The 12022-nt window shown below is 40.9% G+C and overlaps 3 protein-coding genes across 4 annotated transcripts in view; 2 read left to right on the top strand and 1 right to left on the bottom strand.

The window, feature by feature from the left end:
• Positions 1–2264, bottom strand: part of Brcc3 (BRCA1/BRCA2-containing complex subunit 3) — a 29462-nt gene extending 27198 nt beyond the window's left edge. Inside the window, exons 1-3 of one of the 2 annotated variants that reach the window (XM_090326636.1) lie at positions 2043–2263; positions 1434–1450; positions 623–677 (exon numbers count right to left, since the gene is read on the bottom strand). In XM_090326636.1, coding sequence (XP_090182762.1) covers positions 623–677; positions 1434–1450; positions 2043–2165 — 195 coding nt within the window. In that variant the 5' untranslated portion in view covers positions 2166–2263. Of the gene's footprint in view, positions 1–622; positions 678–1433; positions 1451–2042 lie in introns of both variants that reach the window. The other variant, XM_090326637.1, reaches the window with a different exon arrangement.
• Positions 2265–2839: 575 nt separating this feature from the next.
• Positions 2840–7510, top strand: Mtcp1 (mature T cell proliferation 1). Its single transcript, XM_090326638.1, has 5 exons — positions 2840–2925; positions 6772–6923; positions 7029–7199; positions 7283–7334; positions 7421–7510. Exons 2-4 carry the CDS (start codon positions 6819–6821, stop codon positions 7328–7330), a joined length of 324 nt encoding a protein of 107 aa, XP_090182764.1. The 5' UTR covers positions 2840–2925; positions 6772–6818; the 3' UTR covers positions 7331–7334; positions 7421–7510.
• A 1320-nt stretch (positions 7511–8830) lies between these two features.
• Cmc4 (C-X9-C motif containing 4) lies at positions 8831–10131 on the top strand. The gene is made up of 2 exons (XM_090326639.1): positions 8831–8892; positions 9797–10131. Exons 1-2 carry the CDS (start codon positions 8835–8837, stop codon positions 9940–9942), a joined length of 204 nt encoding a protein of 67 aa, XP_090182765.1. The 5' UTR covers positions 8831–8834; the 3' UTR covers positions 9943–10131.
• Positions 10132–12022: the final 1891 nt, after the last annotated feature.

Genomic DNA, 12022 nt, shown 5'->3' with positions numbered 1-12022 from the left:
TGAGAGTGTAAAGCCCTGAGTTCAAGCCACAGTAGTGCAACAAAACAAAAAAGCAATGATATGTGAGGAAAAATTAACTGGCATTATATATAAGTAGGATGAAGCATGCCAGAAAAGGTGGAGTGTGGCTGTAGACAGATGGAAAAAAACCAAGTAGAATACTAAGTAGGATAACATGAATAGTTTGACTGTAACAAGAAATGAGGTTACTGAGGTTATACTTGGGTCTGGAATTAAAGGGTAACACTGATAACAAACACATGCTAACAGGCAGTGATAGGAGGATGAGGAAATGCAGTTTGTCCATTTATAGTCAGAAGTAATTGTCTGTCATGGAGCTGTATAGGAGCACATGACCTAATGTCCATGTAATCAGCATTCCAACAGTCAAATAGATTATAATGGTTCTAATATAATGATTCATTTTGATGAAGCATTATAAACTGTTACAAAGAATAGAAAATTAGTTCACATTTCTAGTGAGTAGATTTTTCATCAGATTTTTAGTAGAAATAAGAGTCTACTCATTGAAAAACTGACTTAATTCTCTGGCTGAAGTCATCAAAATGCAGCAATCTCTTCCAGTGTTAATTTCTGTCATGCAGAATTCAAACACACATACCTTTTCAGCAACTGTGCGTGTTTCAGATCCAGTACATAGAAATTTGGAGTCATTCCTATTGGGGAGAGAGTAGGGGAAATAAGGGGAGGGGGTAACGAGTATGGAATAGAAAAAGGAGCTCAAGCTAATTAACAGGATTAACAATTTTTACAATGGCAATATATTAATGGTAATATAAAATAAAATTGGACTTCTGGGTGTAAAGGGGGTGTGCTTAAGAATTACAGTAAGGTATGCTTTGGAGTTTAAATGAAGTTTAAACAAAAAGTTTTAACATGTCAAGCACTGAATCTACTGGGGATGTCTGGAATTGCTGTGGAGTCCTCCAAGATGGGAGGGAGAATTTAGACAGGAATAGATCAACAGGGAGAAAGCATGTGAATGTGTATACTGTCTGCCAGAAAAACATGAGCTATATCTCACAGACATTTGAAGGGAGAGATAGTATAAAATATGTAGAGCAAGGAAATGAAATATCACTATGTGTAAATGTCATATGACATGTTTCAACTAGCAAAAATCATATGTATTAGAGCTTTCACAGGTTTGTCTCTGTGTTGGTCCTTTATAAAATTTTTGTATATAGCAGCATATATGTGTGTATATACAAATACATGTACGCATATAAGTGCAGATTCATGTATGACAATTCTGTTAAGAAGCCAGGAAAGGATCTTTGAGCTTGGCATGAAACACATTTTGTTTGACTCTTATTGGTACTATAAGATGCAAGGTGGCATAACGTGTTACCAGGGTTTTAATTTTTTGTCAACGATGACTTAGAGACCATAAGAGGAGTAAATAATCTTACCTCGTGTCATCATTCAACTAGAGTGGGAAAAAGCAGAAAACATTATTTAACACATTATGCTTATTGGATTACCGGGATGCAGATTACATGAACATTAGATGATGTGTTCCTATACGCTGGCGTGAAAGAAAGTGACTTCTGATTGTAAACGGCCAAACTTCATTTCCTCATCCTCTTTAGCCCCTTTTCAATATTAACACAGCGAAACCATCTGCGTCCATTAAGAAACCCTTCTGCCTTGTTTCTAGCTTTCTAAAGCTGTAGCGATCCTTATGCTTCCCCAAAGGGAGGCCTACTATGGAGACAGGAGGGTCTAAGCATGCCCTGCTGCTTCCCAAAGCCCCGGCGTCTGCAATGCGAGGAGTTTCTGGCAGGATTTGCAACTCGGGTCAACGGGGTGGCACCGTCAGCAGCCTCTCAGCAGCATCTCTTCCGCCGCGGCGCTTACGTAGAGCGCTACGGCTCTCGTCGGAAGAAAAGATCCCCAGCTACAGAGCCCTCTAAAGATCGTCCAAAGACTTCAGACTAAGCTCCCGGTGGCCTCCCCGCCGCCCCTGGGATCCCGAAACTGCTCCGAAGGTTTCCAATCAAGCCTACTGAACTACTCACCTCCCCTATACATAGCCCCATCACCTCCTCCTTTTCTGTGCTCAGAGCGTGGTTCAGACACACTAGGAAAGCATCAGACTCCAGATGAACCGCCTGCACCGCCTGCACCACCTGCCCCGCCATCTTGGTCCGCTCTCTTCACATCCGCCTAGGGCCCGGTGTAGTCAGGGCTCCCGCGCAGCCTCCCCCACACTCGGAGCTCGGCGCTCCGCCCAGGCCAGGCTTCCGCGAGCCCGCGGGGGCGGAGCTTGGGCAGGCGCGGGGGCGGGGCCCGCCCGGCAGCACCTGAGAAGCGACCGCGCCATTTGGGGCGGGCGTGGCCTTGGGACAGCCGAGGGGGGGGGTCGAGCGAAGTTGGGGTTTTCCGCGGGGGCGTGGGGACGCACTTGGGAGAGTGCGCTCTCGGGCCTGTGGGGGACTTGGTCTGTGCGCGGCGTCCGGGGCGCCCGGGCTGACTAGTCGAGAGCGCCGGCGCCCATTTTGCTGGCCCGCCGACGCACAGCTTGCGCGGCCTACACGCTTCGGGGACAGCCTTGGCGGCGACATCGCCGCGGACGCCAGCGTCTCGAGCCTGAGGGACGCACTTTTGAAACTCGGTCCTAGAACAGTTAAGGGTTTGTTTTATTTATTTATTATTATTATTTTTTTTAATTTCCGAGTCAGCCACTAAATCTCCTAGAAGTCTCTCAGGACCATTTCCGGTTGCCGGCCCAAAGTCCCCTAACTTCGCTTCTGGCAACCTCGACCCGGGATGTCCCTCCGCTGGCTCTGGCCCCGGGCTCACGCCGCAACCTCCGCTTGAGCGGCCCGGGTGGGGGACCTGGAAGTTTTAGCCTAGCTGGTCTGGAGGCGGAATAACTAGCCAAAGAAACGTTATATTCATGTGAGTAACCTTTTATAGAAACAGTGCTAATCACTCTCCAGCTTGGCGACTGCTGCTTCCTACCAAGGCTTTCTTACATATCTAGTTGAGGCAGGGAAGGGGAATTGAAGGACTTTAAATTCAAGTTCGAAACTGCCTAGCTACATATTAAAACGTTTCCTCAGCTCCTATCTTCATGGTGAAATTACACGTCAAAGAAATTGTATTTGGGGTTATATCAAGCAACGTCGGAAGACTTAAAAGTTCCCATCTTCCAATTTACAACTTGACTAATTACATGAGGATTGTAGGAGCAATTCCAAATCAAAGAAAAAATGTTTGCCATGCTACCAGTCATGTACCTTTGTTTCTTTGATTTGTTTTTCTGATCCCTGTGTAGTTCTGCAAACCAGACACATGGGGCAGTATATTCTTAAGGGAACACTTTTAAGGTGCTACTTGAAGAAGGTGTGGATGCTTTGCTCTTTTCTCCCAAATCAGTTCCAACTCGACTTCCCGCAAACGAGGTCCCAAATCCAGTAGCACAATACCAGCAGCCTCCGTTTTTACCTAATGCAGACTTCCTTGATTAAGTCTGATACGTACCCAACTTGGGGAAATGAAAGTGTACAATTACATTGGCCCTATTTACCTTCTTAACTTGATTTCATGTGTTTATTTTCAGTTAATTTGTCATAGCTAGTATGTCTTGTTCCGAAGCAAACAGTAAGGACTGTTCATCTTTCCAGATGATCCTGATACACACTTTGAAAAGAAAATCGCCTTTAGTTTGTTGTGGTTAGTCAAACTCATATTCCAGAATAGCATTTACTAACTTTTTAAATGCTCATAGATATCTTATACTGCCCCAACCACATAATTTGAGTACAAAAAAACCCTTATTAACATTTATACCAAGTTTATTATGTGCAACATACTCTGCTAAATATTTCTATACCTACTATATGTAAACTACCTGAGTTGGATCTAGGCCCTACCTGTGTTTCAGCTTGTACCATCATATGTATGTAAAATATAAACAACTGCTAACTAAGTACTATTATAATTAATGGGTTCTTTAGTTCTCAGGAAAGTGAGGTAGCAAGATATTAACTTACCCAAGAGTACAAAGCTTTTAAGTGGCAAAATCAGAATTCATTCACAGGCCAGGCTTATTTGGGGATCTCTGTTCTTGGCAATATCACCTACCGAAATTAGATAAGTTTATTTGATAACTTAAAATAAGTGTACTCACCAGTGTTTAAAACCTGTTTATACACCTGAAAATAAAAGTAAATTATAATTTTTAAGAGGACACAAAATTCATTCTATAAAGGAAAATGATCAGAAGACTTTCTATGATTCATTTCATGCATTTAGAACCTAATTTACCAAATGCCAAAAAGTACTCTATCTAGGACAAAATTGTCTCTAGTGTCAAGGTGACACCTTGGGGACAGTCTCTTTTAGGGATAATGTAAAATTACCTAAACATATTCTGGAATCCATTTGCATTTACAACTAGTACTATTTCTTGCGTTTAGTTACATAGGTGTATGTACCTTGTACCTAAGTGAATCTTGAGATTTTTAAGAGATCCATTCTTGTTCAAAGAGTTCTGAATTTTGTGAACAAGTGTTATGTACAAAAATGATCTCTACTCAAATAAACTTGGGAAATGTTAAACAATGCAAAGTTTCTTTACTGCATAACTTGCTGGATCTTTTACTATTCAGGTGTGTATTATGACTCCCAAACTTACTTAACCCCCCAGAAAAATGTTGGGAGCAAATGTTCTAAGAATCACAGCACATATGAATGGTGTTCCATTCATTTAACCTGTGTTTTTTTATAGTCTTGGATCTCAGCATTTGCATTTCTCCACAGAGGAGGATGTTTATGATTCATGCTCATATAGTGACTTCTCTGTCCCTTGATCACTGCATCTGTCGGTATCTGGGCCTTCATGCTCTGAAGGTAGCACATGTAGATCCACACTAATGTGCTAAGTATTGTTCCCAGGCTCATCTGCATTATGCAGCATGTTAACCTTTTAGTGTGCTGCCTTTCTTCTAAGGATATTTTGTACAGAGTCATAGGCGCACTTTGTTGTGACTTAATGATTCAGAATACCTGCAATCTCTTTGCCCTATGATCTCTTAGAATTTTTTCCTTTCAATCTTGGCATAATGAGTAAGGTTTTTCTTTTCATTCAAAAGAAATTTAAATGTTAACATGTTGGTTGTTACCAAGACATGTCAATGAAGTTGATATGGTTCTGAAATCTTTAACCTTGCTTTCTACTTTATAAAAAAATTGACCACAACTATATCTTTTGTGTTAAAAGAAACAATCATTTTGATATTAGCATTTGCTAAAGCTCTGGAGAGAAGAGACAGAACAATTGTACCTGCTAAGGAGAGAGTGCTTAGAAAAATACACCTAGAGAATTATGAATGTTAGAGTAGTAGAAAGGAAAGGATATGGAGCTTGAAATAATCCTGGTATCTAGGGGAAAGTAGCAACTAAAAAAGAAATCCAAGAAAACTTACATTTTCATTGTACACAAGACATGGTGTTATCATTGAGAGAAATTGAGATTTGGTTAAGGAGAAAAGATTTCATCTTAGATGAATCTGAACAAAAAAGAGATATCCATGTGAAAACAGAAATGCATGCAAGCTCACAGTCAGATCTACTCAGGTTATAATGGGTAAAGCACCTATGATACTCTCAAAATTATTCACAAAGACTAGACCATTTCATAAGTTCATAAAAGTCCTTTTGTACTTTCCTTTTAGGAAAAACTCCAATTGTTCAAAAAAAAGGCGGATTCAGAATGTTATACTTGAAAAAGAATTATTAGTGTAGCTTAATACTTTATTTTTTTCATCTAATGTATCATACGTTGTAGCATTTGGTTTGTTCTGGACAATTTTGCTGTGGATATGCTGCATTTTATTTTCCCATTAATGGGAATAGGAGGCCTTTTATCATGAGACAGATGCCTCAGTGTCATATCTCCTGTGTTTCTTATCAGCTTTGTGAGAGGTTGATGTGAAAACTGCACCATGATGTTAAGAAATTAAGCCATAAAAAAACCCACAAAAGTAGACACATGGCTCAAGTGGTAGAGCACCAGTCTTCAGCAAAAATGTGGAAGGCCCTGAGTTGAATCCTCATTACTGGCACACCCAAAATAATGCATGTAAAATCATTATAAGGTCTTCAAATGAGATCTAGGACTAGAGATGGCATCCACTCCTGTAAGTGTGCTTCCTTTCTACTTCTCAAAGTGCAAAGGGGCTTCTGTGTATTTCTAGCATGGGGACTCAAAACTTACGCTTCTGGAAAACTGAGCTCCTGTAGCATATTAAAATGAAGCAAGCATCATACACATCATTGATAATCTTACCGGTTTTTTAAATGGAAGCTGCTTAGAAGTGGTTTTACCGAGGGAGTATGGTAAGCATGTGCATATAGCCTTTCTTCCAGAAACCTCATTTGGCCTTAGGCAACCTATTGTGCATTTTACCTATTCTGGACTACATTTTGCTAGGCACTACTTTGTGAATGCAGAGAATGAGATCAAGGCCCAGCCACCTGTTGTTCTTTTCCTACATTAACACAGAACCTACTTAGAAGGTGGATCAAGAGTTTACAGTACCTAAGACTCTGCCCAAGTGTCACTTCAATGTCACTGTCAATCTTTCAGAAAACTTCAGGCACTAGTTCTATTTAAGCTGTACAAACAGATGGATGAGGTTTGGTTCTGGTTAGTGGTTGCTAATCACTGGTCACCTTGCTCATGGGTGAGTTTATTCCAACTCCAAAGTCACACCTGTGTCCTGTGCGCGGGTGCTGCAGGCTGAGGTGGAGAAAAGCAGGGATAGACTTGGAACCCAAAGCCCAGAATGGCAAGAGAGGATGTGGGGGCTCCACCCGATCACCTCTGGGTTCACCAAGAGGGTATCTACCGAGACGAATACCAGCGCACATGGGTGGCTGTCGTGGAAGAGGTAACTTTTCATTTTGCTTATTTCATTTTACTTTCAAATAACTTGGTTTCTGTCTAGTCTCAATATCCTGAAGTCTACGGTTTTGTTTTTGATCATTCCCATTAGGAGACGAGTTTCCTAAGGGCACGAGTGCAACAAGTTCAGGTTCCTTTAGGTGACCCAGCTAGGCCAAGTCATCTTCTTACCTCCCAACTACCTCTCATGTGGCAACTCTACCCAGAGGAGCGCTACATGGATAACAACTCTCGCTTGTGGCAAATACAGCATCATTTAATGGTATACATGTTGCTTAATCATTTTCCATTGCATTGGAACTCTTATAATAGATTACTCTATAATTTTTTTTTCTTTTCTGACAGGTCAGGGGAGTACAGGAACTGTTGCTTAAGCTTTTGCCTGATGATTAACCTGGTAAGTCTTTCTCTTTCTCCTTCTTCCTCCCCTTCCTCCTTTTCACTCTATTCAGTTATGGTGACTTTAATGATTTTTTTTTCCAGGTGCTGGGATTCTAGGAAGATATGCTCCTCTGTTCAGTTCATTATATGGCAATCACTTCATCCACCACCGCAGTGCACCCACCCTTGGGCCTGGGGGAGGGAGTGGGTTGAAAAACTGCACAAGGACACATAAGTTTAGGAAGGGTCATGAAGAACACTGCAAATGACACTGCAGAGAGAGGGTAACTGAGGCAAAAAGTGAATCAAAGTGCATAGTGATCACACATAACTTGAAATTGACTTCTTTGGAAATTGCCATAGAACCTTTAATGGACATCATCTGCTGGAACTGGGATCTCATGAATCCCACAAAATCAGCTTGTGCTACCGAACAGATGCCCTGATCACCAAGGACTTGGTACTGATTTAGAGGGAAAAGAGCAGCATCAACATCCATTTGTCATTTATTTGCCCTGCAGCAAATTCACCTGCCTTTCCTCCTCCTATCCTGTAAATATCCTAAGTTTTGTTCTGCTATTTCCCACTCTAATACTACCTAACTGACATGTTGGAGGGAGGAGATTATTTGCATTGATTAGCTTCAAAAGCTTCTATAATTTATTCGTTCAGAAATTGTTTTCAAATTGTGAAAAAAGGTGCTGGTCAAGAGTAGGAGCATTTAAATTCCTTCTCTTGTTACAGATATTTTGAATAAGCTGGTTTTCATGAGGGCTCTCAAAGAAATCATGTTAGCTACTTAACTGACACTTTGCTCAGGAAATAATAGCACCAAATAGCGCTGAGTTCCAGGGAGGCATGCACTGCCTGTAAGGAATCTCCTGAGTGAAACTAGTCATATAGTTTATATACATTGAGTTTTTACTTTTTAAAACAAGTCTTGCACCAGAAGAACTGGTAAACATCTATGGCCCCATCTACTGGGGAGGCAGAGAAAGGAAGATTGCTTCAGCCCAGGAGTTCAAGGACAGCATAGACAGCATAGCAACAGCACTCTTAACAAAAAATGAGGAAGATAAAAAATGGTACCTGGGAGTAAATGGCTACCATATAGTGCAGGCACTATCCAGGCTATTTTATATATTTTGTCACATTTAGTCCTTCCATCAGTGCTTTGAGGTAGGTATGATTCCCATCCACATAAGCAGTGAAGAAAAGTGCTTGAGTTAAACCTTTTGTCAAGAGTGTCTTCTGTGAATCAGAGCACTGGGCAAGACTTCCAAGCTCCAGTGTCAATGCAACATTGATATATAATATTCAAAATGAGCTTGAATTTTCATGTAAAGCCGTTTCTATTTTCTAAAATCAATAAATATTATAAAATATAGTTAACTCATCCTATGAATGAGAAGAGTACTTTTAGTGTAAATACATGTACAGGACTGTAAAACTCTTTATGGTTAGAGAGAAAGGGAAGCAAAATTAAAATTACTTTTCTTGTTTTAGTTTTCTGAATATGCTGCCGAAGGATCCATGCCAGAAACAAGCCTGTGAAATACAGAAATGTTTACAAGGTAGTATGTAAAATGTTTTTAAAATATTTTTTGACTATGTGAACTGTAATAGACCACTTTTTTTATTAGCAACTTATTGATGACTAGGGTAAAATGGAATGGCACTGTTTTTAGATGTTATTTCTGCTTATACTGGGACTTGAAGTCATGGTCTCTCACTCTTGCTTGACCTTTTCACTAAGGCTACAGATGTAACTTTTGAGCCTCAATTTCTGCTTTTCTCCTGGTTACTAGTGATAAAAGCCTCCGTTTCTTCCTCTGTGTGAGCCTTTATATCCCTTTAAAAAACTAAAAGCCATTTTTACCTCCCCAGTGTAAAAATGAGTGCAGTTTGCCATATCCTAATGCGCAGGCTTCATAGAAACCAGCTTAAGCTGTATGGATAATGGGGCTCTTTCTGAGTGTGTGCTTGTTTGTGTTTTCATTCCTCAATCATGAAGCCCTAGAAAGATACACACTACCATAACAGAAAAGGAAAATACATTTTTTGCCAGTCCTGGGCTTGAGCTCAGTGCCTGAGCACTGTCCTTGGACTTTCTCAAGGCTAGAGCTATATACCACTTGAGCCTCAGAATCACTTCCGGCTTTTTCTATGTATGTGGTACCAAGGAATTGAACCCGGGTCTTCGTGCATGCTAGGCAGGCACTCTACCAGTAGGCCAAACTCCCGGCCCCAGGAAAATACATTTTAACATAGCTTCCAACTACTTCATAAGTCATATTTTTCTTCCTAACTGGCCTTGTGATGGGGCTGTAAATCAGAAAGAGATCAGTGGACTTGAGAATATATCCTCTCTTCCATTTACACATCTACTGGAAGTCAAAAGGGGTGAGAAATGCTGATCTAAATCTCCTTGAGTCTTAGTCCTGTGAGGTCATGACTAGAATGTGCCTATTTTTCCAGCCAACAACTACAATGAACTGAAGTGTCAGGCTGTCATCCAAGAACTACGTAAGTGTTGTGCTCGATACCACAAGGGAAGATCTGTCGTCTGTTCGGGATTTGAGAAAGAAGAAGAAAATTTGACACTGAAGTCTGGATCAAAGTAAAGTTCTGCTGGAAAAGAAATGCTGCTCCATGTTTCCACCAAGCACATTTTATTTAAACTTCTGACTTTCTTCAGGCCAAGTAGCAGCAAATATCAAATGAAATTATAAGAGTAAATACATATGCCACCTACACAGGGGCAGGAATATAAATAAATATGTTAAAAGACATGTAGAATGTAATAAAATTGAGCTGCTAAAATGAAACTGTTATAAGTGAAATTTTTTTTGTCAGTCCTAAGGCTTGAACTCCGGGCCTGGGCACTGTCCCTGAGCTGCTTTTGCTCAAGGCTAGCGCCACTCTACCACTTGAGCCATAGCTCCATTCCAGCTTTTTCTGTGTATGTGGTACCAAGGAATCGAATTCATGGCTTCATGCATGCTAGACAAGCACTCTACCACTAGGCCACACTCCCAGCCCCAAGTTTAAAAAAAATGTTTTTTGTCACTCCCGAGGCTTGAACTCGGGACCTGAGCACCTTGGACTTTCTCAAGGCTAGAGCTGTACCACTTGAGCCACAGCATCACTTCCAACTTTTTTCTATGTATGTGGTGCTGAGGAATCGATCCCCAGTCTTGGTGCTTTCTAGGCAAGCACTCTACCACTAGGCGACATTCCCAGCCCCCAAGTAAAATTTTTGTATGACTAAATGTATTTTAACACTTAGACATGGATATTAATAAACTGCCTTTGATACTTGAGTTCAGACCATGTTGCCATTCACAAAACTGAAGTCACATGAGGCATGGTAAATGAAAGGATTCCTGCATCATAGCCTCCTGAGTAGGATTAGAGGTGTGAACCACTGGCACCCTGCTCCCGAAGTTATTTTGAGGAACTGAAGAAAAAATATAATTGGAAATCAGGCAAATAGCAACAATATTAACATATTATGTGTTTTACCCTTTTTTTGTTGTTTGTATCAAGGCAAAATTTATTTCTGTGCAGAAGGTGACCTATTATTCTTGATATCTTTTTAAAATATTTTTTATGGGTCATAGGGCTTGAACTCTGGGCCTGGACCCCATCCCTGAGCTCTTCAGCTCAAAGCTACTGCCCTACTCTTGAGCCAAGCCCCACTTCCTGTTTTCTAGAGGTTAATTGGAGATAAGAGTCTTATGTCCTTTTGTGCCCGGCTGGCTTTGAACTTTGATCCTCAGATCTCAGCCTCCTGAGTAGCTAGGATTTCAGGCGTGAGCCACCCCCAGATAGTGATTAACACCGATTAACACCACCCACACCGTGCCTGGCTTATTCTTGAAATCTTTATAATCAAAGCCAGTTAAAGTAGACCACAATGATATTAACACAAATCTGCTAAAGGAAGCTGTTGATAGTTGGCAGCTATTTTGTAGTGACTAGCTTTTCTCAATTCTGGAACTGCCAGTGTCTCTCTCTCCTCAAAAGAAAAAGTGCTGGAACTGGTACTTCATGCTTGTAATCCTAGCTACTCAGGAGGCTGAGATCTAAGGGTCATACTTCAAGGACAGCCCAGGTAAGCAGGAACGTTTGTGAGACTTTCCAATAAACTAACAAAAAATCTAGAAATTAAGCTATGGTCCGCGTGGTAGAATGCTAGCCTTAAGCACAGAAGCTCAGGGATGGTGCCCAGAACCTGAGTTCAAGCCCCAGGACTGGCAAAAAAAAGAAGAAACAAACAAAAATTGCTGAGTAAGCAGAAAATTATGACAGGCCCTTGATGTTCAAATACCACTATTGTTTGAGGTCAACTGTTTTTTGTTTGTTTTTTTTTTGCCAGTTGTGGGGCTTGAACTCAAGGCCTGAGCACTGTCTTGGGCTTTCTCAAGGGTAGAGCTCTACCACTTGAGCCACAGCACCACTTATGGCTTTTTTCTATATATGTTGTATGGAGTAACCAAACCCTGGTCTTCATGTATGCTAGGCAAGCACTCTACCACTAGGCCAATCTCCCATCCCAAAATGTTTTCTCTAAAGCAATATACTCTGAAATTTGTCCTAGGAAATTGTAACAAGGAAATAAAAGAGTTTTGAAGAATATTGGGTAAGACACAAGTAAACAGGTTTCTTTCCTATCAGACTTTAGAGTCATATACTAATTAA

This window comes from Megascapheus bottae, chromosome X (assembly GCF_031878675.1).
Source record: "Megascapheus bottae isolate mThoBot1 chromosome X, mThoBot2.hap1, whole genome shotgun sequence".
Lineage (NCBI taxonomy): Eukaryota > Metazoa > Chordata > Mammalia > Rodentia > Geomyidae > Megascapheus > Megascapheus bottae.
The sequence above is the reverse complement of the archived record's forward strand: the minus strand, read 5'-3'. Positions and strand labels throughout refer to the sequence as shown.

Bases quoted from the DNA above. Each gene is read 5' to 3' on its own strand.
- Cmc4 (XM_090326639.1), top strand. From the start codon at position 8,835: ATGCTGCCGAAGGATCCATGCCAGAAACAAGCCTGTGAAATACAGAAA. The intron at 8,893-9,796 runs GTAGTATGTAAA...CTATTTTTCCAG, and splicing joins AATACAGAAATGTTTACAAG to CCAACAACTACAATGAACTG.
- Mtcp1 (XM_090326638.1), top strand. From the start codon at position 6,819: ATGGCAAGAGAGGATGTGGGGGCTCCACCCGATCACCTCTGGGTTCAC. The intron at 6,924-7,028 runs GTAACTTTTCAT...CATTCCCATTAG, and splicing joins GGGTGGCTGTCGTGGAAGAG to GAGACGAGTTTCCTAAGGGC. The intron at 7,200-7,282 runs GTATACATGTTG...CTTTTCTGACAG, and splicing joins AAATACAGCATCATTTAATG to GTCAGGGGAGTACAGGAACT.